Consider the following 18,027-nt stretch of genomic DNA (forward strand, 5'->3'; position numbering starts at 1 on the left):
CCATGGGACAGACAGACCCATAAGCCAACAGAAAGAGGAACTTGTTTGTATAGCACCAGCATGTGCAATTCACAAATGTTAGAGGCTAAAAGTGAAAATTACATGAAGTGAAATTTAAAAATTAAAACACTCATTAAAAAGTAGAAGTTAGAATTTTCCTATCTCTGAGGGATAATTGGAACTTAAATGTAGTCATTTCTTCCAGTTTGAAGAGTAGAGAACTAGCTTAGAAGTGTATCAAAAAAGATGAAACAGCATCAGCAGATTGATATCTTATTATTTTCTCTGTCAGGCTAGTCCTTATGAGAGAGTTGTCCTTCCCTCCTCCCCAATTTTATACTGAAATATAAAATTTCCAAGAATGAATTGTAAATCTTGAATCTATAAATTGTTTTATTTTTCAATATTTGTTAAAAATAAAAATGAATTGCAGGATGGATATAGGAAATCAGTCGGAGCCAAGTGTGTTTATCAATTGCGAGGACACATCACCCCTGTCCGGACCGTTGCCTTTAGTTCTGATGGGTTGGCCCTGGTGTCTGGTGGTTTAGGTGGCCTCATGAACATTTGGTCTTTAAGGGTAAGAGTATAGATGTTATTTTTATCTTAAGAAATGTTTTTATATTAACTTATATGTGATAAAAGTTAACCCAACCAATCCTAGGAATATTTTGTGTAATAATATCTTGAATATTGAAGAAACCCCTTTCAGAGTTCTCTGCCCTTTAATTTTTTTCTTTTTTTAACATCTTTATTGGAGTATAATTGCTTTACAATGGTGTGTTAGTTTCTGCTGTATAACAAAGTGAATCAGCTGTACATATAAATGTATCCCCGTATCTCCTCCCTCTTGCATCTCCCTCCCACCCTCCCTATCCCACCCTTCTAGCTGGTCACAAAGCACCGAGCTGAGCTCCCTGTGCTATGCGACTGCTTCCCACTAGCTAGCTATCTTACATTTGGTGGTGTATATATGCCCATATATACACTACCACTCTCTCACTTTGTCCCAGCTTACCCTTCCCCCACCCCGTATCCTGAAGTCCATTCTCTAGTAGGTCTGCATCTTTATTCCCATCTTGCCCCTAGGTTCTTCATGACCTTTTTTTTTTTTTTGTTCCATATATATATATGTTAGCATATGGTATTTGTTTTTCTCTTTCTGACTTACTTCATTCTCTATGACAGTCTCTAGGCCCATCCAGCTCACTACAAATAACTCAATTTCATTTCTTTTTAATAATGAGTAATATTCCATTGTATATATGTGCCACATCTTCTTCATCCATTCATCTGTTGATGGACACTTAGGTTGCTTCCACATCCTGCCTATTGTAAATAGTGCTGCAATGAACATAGTGGTACATGACTCTTTTTGCATTATGGTTTTCTCAGGGTATATGCCAGTAGTGAGATTGCTGGGTCGTATGGTAGTTCTATTTTTAGTTTTTTAAGGAATCTCCATACTGTTCTCCATAGTGGCTCTATCAATTTACATTCCCACCAACAGTGCAAGAGTGTTCCCTTTTCTCCACACTCTCTCCAGCATTTATTGTTTCTAGATTTTTTGATGATGACCATTCTGACTGGTGTGAGGTGTTACCTAACTGTAGTTTTGATTTGCATTTCTCTAATGATTAGTGATGTTGAGCATCCTTTCATGTGTTTGTTGGCAATCTGTATATCTTCTTTGGAGAAATGTCTATTTAGGTCTTCTGCCCATTTTTGGATTGGGTTGATTGATTTTTTTGATATTGAGCTGCATGAGCTGCTTGTATATTTTGGAGAGTAATCCTTTGTCAGTTGCTTCATTTGCAAATATTTTCTCCCATTCTGAGGTTGTCTTTTGGTCTTGTTTATGGTTTCCTTTGCTGTGCAAAAGCTTTTAAGTTTCATTAGGTCCCATTTGTTTGTTTTTGTTTTTATTTCTATTTCTCTAGGAGGTGGGTCAAAAAGGATCTTGCTGTGATTTATGTCATGGAGTGTTCTGCCTGTGTTTTCCTCTTCAGAATTTTATAGTGTCTGGCCTTACATTTAGGTCTTTAATCCATTTTGGGTTTATTTTTGTGTATGGTGTTAGGGAGTGTTCTAATTTCATTCTTTTAACTGTAGCTGTCCAGTTTTCCCAGCACCATTTATTGAAGAGGCTGTCTTTTCTCCATTGTATATTCTTGCCTCCTTTATGAAAAATAAGGTGACCATACGTGCCTGGGTTTATCTCTGGGCTTTCTATCCTGTTCCATTGATCTATATTTCTGGTTTTGTACCAGTACCATACTGTCTTGATTACTGTAGCTTTGTAGTATAGTCTGAAGTCAGGGAGCCTAATTCCTCCAGCTCTGTTTTTCTTTCTCAAGATTGCTTTGGCTATTTGGGGTCTTTTGTGTTTCCATAAAAATTGTGCAATTTTTTGTTTTAGTTCTGTGAAAAATGCCATTGATGGTTTGATAGGGATTGCAGTGAATCTGTAGATTGCTTTGGGTAGTAGAGTCATTTTCACAATGTTGATTCTTCCAATCCAAGAACATGGTATATCTCTCCATCTGTTTGTATCATCTTTAATTTCTTTCATCAGTGTCTTATAGTTTTCTGCATACAGGTCTTTTTTCTCCTTAGGTAGGTTTATTCCTAGGTATTTTATTCTTTTTGTTGCAGTGGTAAAATGGGAGTGTTTCCTTAATTTCTCTTTCAGATTTTTCATCATAAGTCTATAGGAATGCAAGAGATTTCTTTGCATTACTTTTGTATCCTGCTACTTTACCAAATTCACTGATTAGTTTTAGTAGTTTTCTGGTAGCATCTTTAGGATTCTCTATGTATAGTATCATGTCATCTTCAAACAGTGACAATTTTACTTCTTTTCTGATTTGCATTCCTTTTATTTCTTTTTCTTCTCCGATTGCTGTGGCTAAAGCTTCCAAAACTATGTTGAATAATAGTGGTGAGGGTGGGCAACTTTTCTTGTTCCTGATCTTAGTGGAAATACTTTCGGTTTTCACCATTGAGAATGATGTTGGCTGTGCGTTTGTCACATATAGCCTTTATTATGTTGAGGTAAGTTTCCTCTGTGCCTACTTTCTGGAGAGCTTTTATCATAAATGGGTGTTAAATTTTGTCAGAAGCTTTTTCTACATCTATTGAGATGATCATATGGTTTTCATCCTTCAGTTTGTTAGTATGGTTTATCACATTGATTGATTTGTGTATATTGAAGAATCCTTGCATTCCTGGGATGGACCCTACTTGATCATGGTGTATGATCCTTTTAATGTGCTGTTGGATTCTATTTGCTAGTATTTTGTTGAGGATTTTTGCATGTTTGTTGATCAGTGATATTGGCCTATAGTTTTCTTTTTTTGTGGTATCTTTGTCTTTTTTTGGTATCAGGGTGATGGTGGCCTTGTAGAATGAGTTTGGGAGTGTTCCTCCCTCTGCTATATTTTGGAAGAGTTTGAGAAGGATAGGTGTTAGCTCTTCTCTAAGTGTTGGGTAGAATTCGCCTGTGAAGCCATCTGGTCCTGGACTTTCGTTTGTTGGAAGATTTTTAATCACAGTTTCAATTTCAGTGCTTGTGATTGGTCTGTTTATATTTTCTGTTGCCGGTTCAGTCTTGGAAGGTTGTGCTTTTCCAAGAATTTGTCCATTTCTTCCAGATTGCCCATTTTATTGGCATGTAGTTGCTTGTAATAATCTCTCATGGTCCTTTGTATTTTTGCAGAAGTTGTTACTTCTCCTTTTTCATTTCTAATTCTATTGATTTGAGTCTTCTCCCTTTTTTTCTTGATGAGTCTGGCTAATGTTTTGTCAATTTTGTTTATCTTCTCAAAGAACCAGCTTTTAGTTTTATTGATCTTTGCTATCATTTCCTTCATTTCTTTTTCACTTATTTCTGATCTGATCTTTATGATTTCTTTCCTTCTACTAACTATGGGGTATTTTTGTTCTTCTATCTCTACTTGCTTTAGGTGTAAGGTTAGGTTGTTTATTTGAGATTTTTCTTGTTTCGTGAGGTAGAATTGTATTGCTATAAACTTCCTTCTTAGAAGTGCTTTTGCTGCATCCCATAGGTTTTGGGTCATCATGTTTTCATTGTCATTTGTTTCTAGGTATTTTTTTATTTCCTCTTTGATTTCTTGAGTGATCTCTTGGTTATTTAGTAGTGTATTGTTTATCCTCCATGTGTTTGTATTTTTTACAGATTTTTTTCCTGTGATTGATATCTAGTCTCATAGCATTGTGGTCGGAAATGATACTTGATACGGTTTCAGTTTTCTTAAATTTACCAAGGCTTGATTTGTGACCCACGATATGATCTCTCCTGGAGAGTGTTCCATGAGCAATTGAGAAGAAAGTGTAAACTGCTGTTTTTGGATGGAATGTCCTATAAATATCAATTAAGTCCTTCTTGTTTAATGTATCATTTAAAGCTTGTGTTTCCTCCTTTATTTTCATTTTGGTTGATCTGTCCATTGGTGAAAGTGGGGTATTAAAGTCCCCTACTATTATTGTGTTACTGTCGATTTTCCCTTTTATGGCTGTTAGCATTTGCCTTATGTATTGAGGTGCTCCTATGTTGGGTGCATAAATATTTACAATTGTTATATCTTCTTCTTGGATTGATCCCTTGATCATTATGTAGTCTCTTGGATTGATCCCTTGATCATTATATAGTCTCTTGTCTCTTCTTTGTCTCTTGTACTAGTTTTTATTTTGTAGTCTATTTTGTCTGATATGAGAATTGCTACTCCAGCTTTCATTTGATTTCCGGAATATCTTTTTCCATCCCCTCCCTTTCAGTCTGTATGTGTCCCTAGGTCTGAAGTGGGTCCTTGTAGACAGCATATACACGGTCTTGTTTTTGTATCCACTCAGCCAGTCTATGTCTTTTGGTTGGAGCATTTAATCCATTTACATTTAAGGTCATTATTGATATGTATGTTCCTATTACCATTTTCTTAATTGTTTTGGGTTTGTTATTGTAGGTGTTTTCCTTCTCTTGTGTTTCCTGCCTAGAGAAGTTCCTTTAGCATTTGTTGTAGATCTGGTTTGGTGGTGCTGAATTCTCTTAACTTTTGTTGTCTGTAAAGTTTTTGATTTCTCCGTCAAATCTGAATGAGATCCTTGCTGGGTAGAGTAATCTTGGCTGTAGGTGTTTCCCTTTCCTCACTTTAAATTTGTCCTGCCACTCCATTCTGGCTTGCAGAGTTTCTGCTGAAAGATCAGCTATTAACCTTATGGGGATTCCCTTGTATGTTCATTGTTGCTTTTCCCTTACTGCTTTTAATATTTTTTCTTTGAATTTAATATTTGTTGGTTTGATTAATATGTGTCTTGGCATGTTTCTCCTTCGATTTTTCCTGTATGGGACTCTCTGCACTTTCTGGTCTTGATTATTTCCTTTCCCATATTAGGGAAGTTTTCAACTATAATCTCTTCAAACATTTTTTCAGTTCCTTTTTTTTTCTCTTCTTCTGGGACCCCAAGAATTCGAATGTTGAGGTCTCTGAGGCTGTCCTCAATTCTTTTCTTTCTTTTTTCTGTATTCTGCTCTGCCGTAGTTATTTCCACTTTTTTATCTTCCAGGTCACTATCCGTTCTTCTGCCTCAGTTATTCTGCTGTTGATTCCTTCTAGAGAATTTTTAATTTCATTTTTTGTGTTGTTCATCATTGTTTGTTTGCTCTTTAGTTCTTCTAGTTTCTTGTTAAACATTTCTTGTATTTTCTCCATTCTTTTTCCCAGATTTTGCATCATCTTTACTGTCATTACTCTGAATTCTTTTTCAGGTAGACTGCCTATTTTCTCTGCATTTGTTTGGTCTGGGGTTTTACCTTGCTCCTTCATCTGCTCTGTGTTTCTCTATCTTCTCATTTTGCTTAACTTACTGTGTTTGGGGTCTCCTTTTTGCAGGCTGCAGGTTCGTATTTCCCGTTGTTTTTTTGGTGTCTGCCCCCAGTGGCTAAGGTTGGCTCAGTGGGTTGTGTAGGCTTCCTGGTGGAGGGGACTGGTGCCTGGTGGGTGGGGCTGGATCTTGTCTTTCTGGTTGGCAGGACCATGTCCAGTGGTGTGTTTTCAGGTGTCTGTGAAGTTAGTATGATTTTAGGCAGCCTCTCTGCTAATGGGTGGGCTTGTGTTCCTGTCTTGCTAGTTGTTTGACATGGGGTGTCCAGCACTGGAGCGTGCTGGTCGTTGAGTGGAGCTGGGTCTTAGCGTTGAGATGGAGATCTCTGGGAGAGGTTTCACCATTTGATATTACATGGGGCTGGGAAGTCTCCAGTGGTCCAATGTCCTGAACTCGGCTGTCCCACCTGAGAGGCTCAGGCTTGACACCAGGCCGGAGCACCAAGACCCTGTCAGCCACATGGCTGAGAAGAAAAGGGAGAAAAAAAGAAAGAAAGAAAGAAAGAAAAAATAAATAAATTAAATAAAGTTATTAAAATAGAAACAAATTATTAAAAAGTAATAAAAAAATAGAAAGAAGAGAGGTAGCAAACCAAAAAACAAATCTACCAATGATAACAATTGCTAAAACCTATACTTAAAAAAAGAAACAAAAACGGACTGTCAGAACCCTAGGACAAATGGCAAAAGCAAAGCTATACAGACAAAATTACCCTAAGAAGCATAAACATACACACTCACAAAAAGAAAAAGGAAAAAAAAATTTTATATATATATAAGGAAGAGAGCAACGAAGTCAGTAAACAAATCTACCAATGATAATAAGTTCTAAATACTAAACTAAGATAAACATAAAGCCAGAAACAAATTAGATGCAGAAAGCAAATCCCAAGTCTACAGTTGCTCCCAAAGTGCACTGCCTCAATTTTGGGATGATTTCTTGTCTATTCAGGTATTCCACAGATGCAGGGTACATCAAGTTGATTATGGAGATTTAATCCACTGCTCCTGAGGCTGCTGGGAGAGATTTCCTTTTCTCTTCTTTGTTCGCACAGCTCCCGGGGTTCAGCTTTGGATTTGGCCGCGCCTCTGCATGTAGGTTGCCTGAGGGCGTCTGTTCCCCACCCAGACAGGATGGGGTTAAAGGAGCAGGTGATTAGGGGGCTCTGGCTCACTCAGGCCGGGAGGATGGAGGGGTACGGATGTGGGGCGAGCCTGCGGCGGCAGAGGCCAGCATGACATTGCAACAGCCTGAGGCACAACGTGTGTTCTCCTGGGGAAGTTGTTCCTGTATCACGGGACCCTGGCAGTGGCGGGCTGCACAGGCTCCTGGGAGGGGAGGTGTGGATAGTGACCTGTGCTTGCACACAGGCTTCTTGGTGGCTGCAGTAGCAGCCTTAGCGTCTCACGCCTGTGCCTGGTGTCCGCGCTGATAGCTGCAGCTCATGCCCATCTCCTCGTCTAGGCAGTGCTCTGAATCCCCTCCTTGCGCACCCGAAACAATGGCCTCTTGCCTCTTAGACAGGTCCAGACTTTTCCCTGGACTCTCTCCCGGGTAGCTGTGACGCACTAGCCCCCTTCAGGCTGTGTTCATGCAGCCAACCCCAGTCCTCTCCCTGGGGCCTGACCTCCGAAGCCCGAGCCTCAACTCCCAGCCCCCCACCTGCTCTGGCAGGTGAGCAGATGAGCCTTTCAGGTGGTGAGTGCTGGTCGGCTCGATCCTCTGTGCGGGAATCTCTCCGCTTTGACCTCTGCACCCCTGTTGCTGCGCTGTCCTCCATGACTCCGAAGCTTCCCCCTCACCCACCCCATCTCTGCCAGTGAAGGGCCTTCCTAGTGTGTGGAAACTTTTCCTCCTTCACAGCTCCCTCCCAGAGGTGCAGGTCCTGTCCATATTCTTTTGTCTCTGTTTTTCCTTTTTTCTTTTGCCCTACCCAGGTACGTGGGGAGTTTCTTGCCTTTGGGGAAGTCTGAGGTCTTCTGCCAGTGTTCAGTAGGTGTTCTGTAGGAGTTGTTCCACATGTAGATGTATTTATGGGGAGGAAGGTGATCTCCACGTCTTACTCCTCTGACATCTTGAAGGCTCCCCTGCCCTTATTTTTTCTTAATGATGTATTTTTAAAATCATTTAGAAAAGGCTCTAGAAAATTGGATAGTAGTATGCAGTTGGGCATTGCCAAATATACCTAAAGTGTAGGTTTTACAGTAAGTTTTTGTGAACATGAAGTATAAATTTAAAATGTAAATAATGGCTAACTAGATAAGTAGTGTATATTGATAAATACATCTCATTTTAGGATGGCTCTGTCTTGCAAACTGTTGTGATTGGCTCTGGAGCTATTCAGACCACAGTATGGATTCCAGATGTTGGGGTAGCTGCTTGCTCAAATAGATCAAAGGTAATTTTACAATCATATCAAGTTGTAAGTTGTTAGCCTGTAAGGTATCTTAAAAATCGTAGTCCAAGCATCCCACTTTACCGAGGCAAAAAATGATATCCAGAGGGATTATTACTTGCCCAAGATAAGGCAGCTGTTTAGTGGCAGAAGGAAAACTAGAACCTGGTACTCTCCTGTACCCTATACTTTGGGAAAAATGCTTAATTATTGAATGACTTTCCACTGGAAATTATCAAGAGGATTTATTACTTTCTGCCATGATTTTTGAGACAGCACTAAATTATCTAAAGAATTTTCCCTGAAAAGAAGGACTACCTCAAAGACCTTTAACTCAACTATACAGAATATATCTTGGCTTTCAAATTTAATGTTCTACTAAAAAATACTAGCCCTTTACTGTGAAATAATTCTATGATGTGACATTATCTCTTACAGTATTGCTTTTCATACCCTTAATGAATAGTGTCAGTGTGCTGCCTTGGTTTACATTTATGTGGTTAATATGTGGTAATATTAAAATAGAGCTGAAAACCTGCATGAACAGTCCTACTAGAAGTAAAATATAGAATCAGACCATAGGCAGTAGTAGCCTGCATAGAATAAACCATAGAGCCACAGAGCAGTGCTGCTTCTCTTGTAGATGTGTGTCCCTCAGCAGAGTACTACTTCCTCTAGTATCCTTGTGGTCATGTCAGACTCTTAAAATATACTGGATAACTTGTCCTACAAGTCCTATGAGATAGCAAATAATTCTCTTTAAGAAGAATCAGCTAATCCAAGGTAGTTCACACATTTTACAGTTACTCACTTGTTTTTACCTTAGACAAAATTTAAGATGTTTTGAAGTTCATAGGCATTAAAAGTATAGCATAAAATGTCCAAAAAGCAAAAGTGTTTAATGTATTACTAGAAGGAATTTCTCATATATGAATGGTGATGGAATGTCTCTCTTTTATTTAAACAAATATCATGTGGCATGGTTTATTTTTCATCAGGATGTTTTGGTCGTGAATTGTACAGCAGAATGGGCTGCTGCCAATCATGTTTTAGCAACCTGTAGGACAGCACTGAAACAACAGGGTGTTCTGGGATTAAACATGGCTCCCTGCATGAGAGCATTTCTGGAGCGGCTCCCCGTGATGCTTCAGGAGCAGTATGCCTATGAAAAGGTAACTGATTCCACTCATTCTTGCAGACCTACAGATGACTGGTGCTTTGGAATTGGAATTATAGCTTTGAATTTATCCCTTAAGAGGATGAGGTCTGAGTAAAATAAGTGGGGCTGTTTGGGCGGAATCAGATGAAGATAATTCATGTCTAAAACAGTTGTTTAGTAATCCTAAGCCTGCTTTTACTTTATTTTAGTGGGAGTAAAATTTTTAAATAACCCTCAAATTTGTATAGTGTTTCTATTATTCATGTCAGATTATTTATTCATTCTAAAACTTCTTTAAATCCCTGTACCTCAGAGTATATCATCTTCCCTTTTCTGACCCATATATCTTATTTTTGTGTGGCTTTGCCATCCCACAGTTGGGAGGGGGAATGGATATGGGCGTCAGAGTGAACATCCTGTCCACTTTATCAGGTGAATCCTTGTGGAAAGTTTAGTAGAAGAGGTAAGGTTGAATTAAGTAAGGTCATTAGTTACTAGAATGGGAAATTATGGAATTTGGACTTGTTGCCCAGGCCATGATCCTGTATAGCTTGTCTTCCAGCCATCAGTAGTCACAGTATGCTGCTCCTAGGCAGAGCTCATCTGGGGTTTTTCCTTTTTCCTTTTTTTTTTTTGCCATGCTACATTAATCTTATCAGCTGTTAACCACACCCAGTTAATTTCACTGAGGTTTGCCCAGGTTTTCTTTTCTGAATCGCTCAGTCTCTCACAGAGTTGCTCTAGTACATCTAGGGAGGGCCAGGGAAGAAGGTTGTCTTTGATGGCTACCGGGGTTCTTTTGGTAAAGGAGGAAATGTGAGAGGGAGCAGGTCTCCATGGTTCAGTTATCTGCCTTTTTTTTTTTAATTCAAGAAAAACTGTAATGAAAACATGCTAAATGCAGTGTGGTGTCCTGGGTTGAATCTTGGAGCAGAAGAGGAGCATTAGGGACTTCCCTGGTGGTCCGGTGGTTAAGAATTTGCCTTCCAGTGCAGGGGACGCGGGTTCGATCCCTGTTTGGGGAACTAAGATCCCACATGCTGAGGGGCAACTAAGCTGGGCCCTCTAGAGCCCACGCACTGCAACTAAGTCCCAACACAGCCAATAAATAAATAAATATTTTTTAAAAAGAAAATAAAAGAAAAGGAGCATTAGTGGGAAACCCTATAAAGTTCTGTGGTTTAGTTATTGTAACCAGTGTTACTTTCTTAGCTTTGATTATCGCACCATGGTTATATAAGATGTAAACATTACAGAAGGTTGGGTGAAGGGTTTATAGGCATTCTCTGTACTATCTCTGCAACTCTCTATGTATCTAAAATTATTTCAAAGTAAAAAGCTTAAAAAAAACAGTAAAGTTAAAATATGACTACAGGCTTTCAGAATGCAGGAGGCTAATTTATATTATTTGGCAGAGGCTCTTCAGCATAATATCCTTGCATTTTCTCTTAGCCTCATGTGGTTTGTGGTGACCAGCTTGTTCACAGCCCCTATATGCAATGTCTGGCTTCTCTTGCTGTGGGACTTCATCTGGATCAGCTGCTGTGTAATCCTCCAGTGCCACCACACCACCAGAACTGCCTCCCTGACCCTGCATCGTGGAATCCAAATGAGTGGGCCTGGTTAGAATGTTTCTCAACCACCATAAAAGCTGCTGAAGCCCTGACCAATGGAGCACAGTTTCCAGAATCTTTTACTGTTCCCGATCTAGAGCCTGTTCCAGAGGATGAACTTGTACTCCTAATGGTAAGTGTAGTATGAGCTACTGTTATATGTAACTGAGATTGTATTATGGATGTTTAGTAAGTAGCAGACCCTCAATAAGTATTTGCTAGCTTGAATAGAGCAAGAAGCACACCCTTATATAAACTTAAAATATTTTGCATTCAGATACTCACTTTCAATCTGATGGAAGTCTTCTTTGGTGACAGGGATTGATTATGAGAATTGTGGAGCTCTTATAAACGTGCTGGTTTTCAATGACATAGTCACATTTTCTCATTTTCTTGTCCATAGGTACCTTGTTAGTGTGTGTGCGTATATATATATATGTATATATATATATATTTATTATTTTTCCCCGTTAGAGCTTATCTGTATTTCTTCTATTTACAATAACATTGTAAAAGGTACCTTCATTTTGTTTTATTTTATTTTTTAAACATCTTTATTGGAGTATAATTGCTTTACAATGTTGTGTTAGTTTCTGCTGTATAACAGAGTAAATCAGCTGTATGTATACATATATCTCCATATCAACTCCCTCTTGCATATCCCTCTCACCCTCATTATCCCATCCCCCTAGGTGGTCACAAAGCACCAAGCTGATTTCCCTGTGCAATGCACCTGCTTCCCACTAGCTATCTATTTTACATTTGGTAGTGTATATATCTCAGTGCTACTCTCTTACTTAGTCCCAGCTTACCCTTCCCCCTCCCCATGTCCTGAAGTCCATTCTCTACGTCTGCATCTTTATTCCTATCCTGCCCCTAGGTTTGTCAGAACTTTTTTTTTTTTTAGATTCCATATATATGTGTTAGCATACGGTATTTGTTTTTCTCTTTCTGACTGATTTCACTCTGTATGACAGACTCTAGGTCTATCCACCTCACTACAAATAACTCAGTTTCGTTTCTTTATATGACTGAGTAATATTCCATTGTATATATGTGCCACATCTTCTTTGTCCATTCATCTGTCGATGGACACTTAGGTTGCTTCCATGTCCTGGCTATTGTAAATAGTGCTGCAATGAACATTGTGGTACATGACTCCTTTTGGATTATGGTTTTCTCAGGGTATATGTGCAGTAGTGGGATTGCTGCGTCATATGGTAGTTCTATTTTTAGTTTTTAAGGAACCTCCATACTGTTCTCCATAGTGGCTCTATCAATTTACATTCCCATCAACAGTACAAGAGTGTTCCCTTTTCTCCACACCCTCTCCAGCATTTATTGTATGTAGATTTTTGATGATGGCCATTCTGACCAGTGTGAGGGGGTACCTCATTGTAGTTTTGATTTGCATTTCCCTAATGATTAGTGATGTTGAGCATCCTTTCACGTGTTTGTTGGCAATCTGTATATCTTCTTTGGAGAAATGTCTATTTAGGTCTTCTGCCCATTTTTGGATTGGGTTGATTGATTTTTTTTGATATTGAGTTGCATGAGCTGCTTGTGTATTTTGGAGATTAATCCTTTGTCAGTTGCTTCATTTGCAAATATTTTCTCCCATTCTGAGGTGGTCTTTTGGTCTTGTTTATGGTTTCCTTGGCTGTGCAAAAGCTTTTAATTTCATTAGGTCCCATTTGTTTATTTTTGTTTTTATTTCCATTTCTCTAGGAGGTGGGCCAAAAAGGATCTTGCTGTGATTTATGTCATGGAGTGTTCTGCCTGTGTTTTCCTCTTCAGAATTTTATAGTGTCTGGCCTTACATTTAGGTCTTTAATCCATTTTGGGTTTATTTTTGTGTATGGTGTTAGGGAGTGTTCTAATTTCATTCTTTTAACTGTAGCTGTCCAGTTTTCCCAGCACCAGTTATTGAAGAGGCTGTCTTTTCTCTGTTATATATTCATGCCTCCTTTATCAAAGACAAGGTGACCATATGTGCCTGGGTTTGTCTCTGGGCTTTCTATCCTGTTCCATTGATCTATATTTCTGTTTTTGTGCCAGTACCATACTGTCTTGATTACTGTAGCTTTGTAGTATAGTCTGAAGTCAGGGAGCCTGATTCCTTTAGCTCCCTTTTTCTTTCTCAAGATTGCTATGGCTATTTGGGGTATTTTGTGTTTCCATACAAATTGTGAAATTTTTTGTTCTAGTTCTGTGAAAAATGCCATTGGTAGTTTGATAAGGATTGCAGTGAATCTGTAGATTGCCTTGGGTAGTAGAGTCATTTTCACAATGTTGATTCTTCCAATCCAAGAACATGGTATATCTCTCCATCTGTTTGTATCATCTTTAATTCCTTTCCTCAGTGTCTTATAGTTTCCTGCATACAGGTCTTTTTTTCTCCTTAAGTAGGTTTATTCCTAGGTATTTTATTCTTTTTGTTGCAGTGGTAAAATGGGAGTGTTTCCTTAATTTCTCTTTCAGATTTTTCAGCATTAGTGTATAGGAATGCAAGAGATTTCTTTGCATTACTTTTGTATCCTGCTACCTTACCAAATTCATTGATTAGCTCTAGTAGTTTTCTGATCGCATCTTTAGGATCCTCTGTGTATAGTATCATGTCATCTTCAAACAGTGACAGTTTTACTTCTTTTCCAATTTGAATTCCTTTTATTTCTTTTTCTTCTCTGATTGCTGTGGCTAAAACTTCCAAAATTATGTTGAATAAGAGTGGTGAGAGTGGGCAACCTTGTCTTGTTCCTGGTCTTAGAGGAAAGGTTTCAGTTTTTCACCATTGAGAACAATGTTGGCTGTGGGTTTGTCATATATGGCCTTTATTATATTGAGGTAGGTTCCCTCTGTGCCTACTTTCTGGAGAGTTTTTATCATAAATGGGTGTTGAATTTTGTCGAAAGCTTTTTCAGCATCTGTTGAGATTATCATATGGTTTTTATCCTTCAGTTTGTTAATATGGTGTATCACATTGATTGATTTGCATATATTGAAGAATCCGTGCATTCCTGGATACACCCCACTTGATCATGGTGTATGATCCTTTTAATGTGCTGTTGGAGTCTGTGTGCTAGTAGTTTGTTGAGGATTTTTGCACGTATGTTCATCAGTGATATTGGCCTGTAGTTTTCTTTTTTGTGTGGCATCTTTGACTTTTTTTTTATATCAGGGTGATGGTGACCTTGTAGAATGAGTTTGGGAGTGTTCCTCCCTCTGCTGTATTTTGGAAGAGTTTGAGAAGGATAGGTGTTAGCTCTTCTCTAAATGTTTGATAGAATTTGCCTGTGAAGCCATCTGGTCCTGGACTTTTGTTTGTTAGAAGGTTTTTAATCACAGTTTCAATTTCAGTGCTTGTGATTGGTCTGTTTATATTTTCTGTTTCTTCCTCGTTCAGTCTTGGAAGGTTGTGCTTTTCCAGGAATTTGTCCGTTTCTTCCAGGTTGTCCATTTTATTGGCATATAGTTGCTTTTAGTAATCTCTCATGGTCCTTTGTATTTTTGCAGAAGTTGTTACTTCTCCTTTATCATTTCTAATTCTATTGATTTGAGTCTTCTCCCTTTTTTCTTGATGAGTCTGGCTAATGTTTTGTCAATTTTGCTTATCTTCTCAAAGAACCAGCTTTTAGTTTTATTGATCTTTGCTATCGTTTCCTTCATATCTTTTTCATTTATTTCTGATCTGATCTTTATGATTTCTTTCCTTCTGCTAACTTTGGGGTTTTTTTGTCCTTCTTTCTCTAATTGCTTTAGGTGTAAGGTTAGGGTTTTTTGGGGTTTTTTGTTTTTTTGTTTTTAACATCTTTATTGGAGTATAATTGCTTTACGATGGTGTGTTAGTTTCTGCTTCATAACAAAGTGAATCAGCTGTACGTAGGTTAGGTTGTTTATTTGAGATTTTTCTTGTTTCTTGAGGTAGGATTGTAGTGCTATAAATTTCCTCTTAGAACTGCTTTTGCTGCATCCCATAGGTGTTGGGCCATCGTGTTTTCATTGTCATTTGTTTCTAGGTATTTTTTGATTTCCTCTTTGATTGCTTCAGTTATCTCTTGGTTATTTAGCAGCGTATTGTTTAGCCTCCATGTGTTTGTATTTTTTTACAGTTTTTTCCTGTAATTGATATCTAGTCTTGTAGTGTTGTGGTTGGAAAAGACATTTGATATGATTTCATTTTTCCTTCAATTTACCAAGGCTTGATTTGTGACCCAAGATATGATCTACCCTGGAGAATGTTCCATGAGCATTTAGAAGAACAGTATTCTGTTGTTTTTGGATGGAATGCCCTATAAGTATCAATTAAGTCCATCTTGTTTAATGTGTCATTTAAAGCTTGTGTTTCCTTATTTATATTCATTTTGGATGGTATGTCCGTTGGTGAAATGGGATGTTAAAGTCCCCTACTATTATTGTGTTACACTCTATTTCCCCTTTTATGGCTGTTATCATTTGCCTTGTGTATTGAGCTGCTCCTATATTGGGTGCATAAATATTTACAATTGTTATACCTTCTTCTTGGATTGATCCTTTGATCCTTATGTAGTGTCCTTCTTTGTCTCTTGTACTAGTTTTTATTTTGAAGTCTATTTTGTCTGATATGAGAATTGCTACTCCAGCTTTCATTTGATTTCCATTTGCATGGAATATCTTTTTCCATCCCCTCCCTTTCAGTCTGTATGTGTCCCTAGGTCTGAAGTGGGTCTTTTGTAGACAGCATATATATGGGTCTTGTTTTGTATCCATTCAGTCAGTCTATGTCTTTTGTTTGGAGCATTTAATCCATTTACATTTAAGGTAGTTATCGATATGTATGTTCCTATTACCATTTTCTTAATTGTTTTGGGTTTGTTATTGTAAGTCTTCTCCTTCTCTTGTGTTTCCTGCCTAGTGACATTCCTTTAGCATTTGCTGTAGAGCTGGTTTGGTGGTGCTGAATTCTCTTAGCCTTTGCTTGTCTGTAACGGTTTTAATTTTTCTGTTGAATCTGAATGAGCTCCTTGCTGGGTAGAGGAATCTTGGTTGTAGGTTTTTCCCTTTCATCACTATAAATATGTCTTGCCACTCCTTTCTGGCTTGCAGAGTTTCTGCTGAAAGATCAGCTGTTAACCTTATGGGGATTCCCTTGTATGTTAATTGTTGGTTTTCCCTTGCGGCTTTTACTGTTTTTTCTTCGAATTTCATTTTTGTTGGTTTGATTAATTTGTGTCTTGGCATGTTTCTCCTTGGATTTATCCTGTATGGGACTCACTGCACTTCCTGGACTTGATTGACTATTTCCTTTCTCATGTTGGGGAAATTTTCAACTATAATCTGTTCAAATATTTTCTCAGACCCTTTCTTTTTCTCTTCTTCTTTTGGGACCCCTATAATTCAAATGTTGGTGTGTTTAATGTTGTCCCAGAGGTCTCTGAGGCTGTCTTCAATTCTTTTCATTCTTTTTTCTTTATTCTGCTCTGCGGTAGTTATTTCCACTCTTTTATCTTCCAGGTCACTTATCCGTTCTTCTGCCTCAGTTATTCTGCTATTGATTCCTTCTATAGAATTTTTAATTTCATTTATTGTGTTGTTCATCATTGTTTGCTCTTTAGTTCTTCTAGGTTTCCTTGTTAAATGTTTCTTGTATTTTCTCCATTCTGTTTCCAAGATTTGGGATCATCTTTACTGTCATTACTCTGAATTCTTTTTCAGGTAGACTGCCTATTTCCTCCTCATTTGTTAGGTCTGGTGGGTTTTTACCTTGCTCCTATGTCTGCTGCATATTTCTCTGTCTTCTCTTTTTGTGTAACTTACTGTGTTTGGGGTCTCCTTTTTGCAGGCTGCAGGTCGTATTTCCCGTTGTTTTTGGTGTCTGCCCCCAGTGGGTGAGGTTGGTTCAGTGTCTTGTGTAGGCTTCCTGGTGGATGGACCTGGTGCCTGTGTTCTGGTGGGTGGGGCTGGATCTTGTCTTTCTGTTGGGCAGGGCCACGTCCAGTGGTGTGTTTTGGTGTGTCTGTGAACTCAGTGTGATTTTAGGCAGTGTCTCTGCTAATGGGTGGGTTTGTGTTCCTGTCTTGCTAGTTGTTTGGCATGGGGAGTCCAGCACTGGAACTTCCTGGCTGTTAGGTGGAGCTGGGTCTTAGCATTGAGCTGGAGATCTCTGGGAGAGCTCTCGCTGATTGATATTACACAGGGCCGGGAGGTCTCTGGTGGTCCAGTGTCCTGAACTCAGCTTTCCCACCAGAGAGACTCAGGCCTGACACCAGGCCGGAGCACCAAGACCCCGTCAGCCACACGGCTCAAAAGCAAAGGGAGAAAAAGAAAAAATAATAGTAATACTAATTTTTTTAAATTATAAAAATAATTAAAAAAAGAAGAGAGTAACCAAACCAATAAACAAATCCACCAGTGATAACAAGCACTGAAAACTGTACTAAGATAAACATAAAAATCAGAATCCAATCACTCGCAGACAGCAAACCCCAAGTCCGCAGTTGCTCCCAAAGTGCACCACCTACATTTTGGGATGATTCGTTGTCTATTCAGGTATTCCCCAGTTGCAGGGTACATCAAGTTGATTGTGGAGATTTAATCCGCTGCCCCTGAGGCTGCTGGGAGAGATTTCCCTTTCTCCTCTTTGTTCGCACAGCTCCCGGGGTTCAGTTTTGGATTTGGCCCCACCTCTGCGTGTAGGTCACCTGAGGGCGTCCGTTCCCACCCAGACAGGAGGGGGTTAAAGGAGCCGCTGATTAGCCCGCTCTTCCTCATGCAGGCTGGGGGGAGGGAGGGGCACAGTAGTTATAATTGGAATGTGGGGCGAGCCTGCGGCAGCAGAGGCCAGCATGATATTGCAACAGCCTGAGGTACGCCGTGTGTTCTCCCAGGGAAGTTGTCCCTGGATCACAGGACCCTGGCAGTGGCAGGCTGCCCAGGTTCCCGGCATGGGAGGTGTGACTTGTGCTTGTACACAGGTTTCCTGG

General features: G+C 39.1%; 1 protein-coding gene across 22 annotated transcripts in view; it reads left to right on the forward strand.

Annotated features, from left to right (window-relative positions):
* The window catches only part of HERC1 (HECT and RLD domain containing E3 ubiquitin protein ligase family member 1), a 214,834-nt gene that overhangs the window by 172,864 nt on the left and 23,943 nt on the right, over positions 1 to 18,027 (forward strand). For all 22 annotated transcript variants that reach the window (XM_089904370.1, XM_089904371.1, XM_089904282.1 and 19 more), the window contains 4 exons: positions 434 to 580; positions 8,198 to 8,299; positions 9,295 to 9,468; positions 10,908 to 11,201. In XM_089904370.1, coding sequence (XP_089760496.1) covers positions 434 to 580; positions 8,198 to 8,299; positions 9,295 to 9,468; positions 10,908 to 11,201 — 717 coding nt within the window. The remainder of the gene's footprint in view (positions 1 to 433; positions 581 to 8,197; positions 8,300 to 9,294; positions 9,469 to 10,907; positions 11,202 to 18,027) is intronic.

This window comes from Delphinapterus leucas, chromosome 2 (assembly GCF_059928025.1).
Source record: "Delphinapterus leucas isolate spDelLeu-1000000601 "Yukka" chromosome 2, BTC_Dleu_Yukka2, whole genome shotgun sequence".
Lineage (NCBI taxonomy): Eukaryota > Metazoa > Chordata > Mammalia > Artiodactyla > Monodontidae > Delphinapterus > Delphinapterus leucas.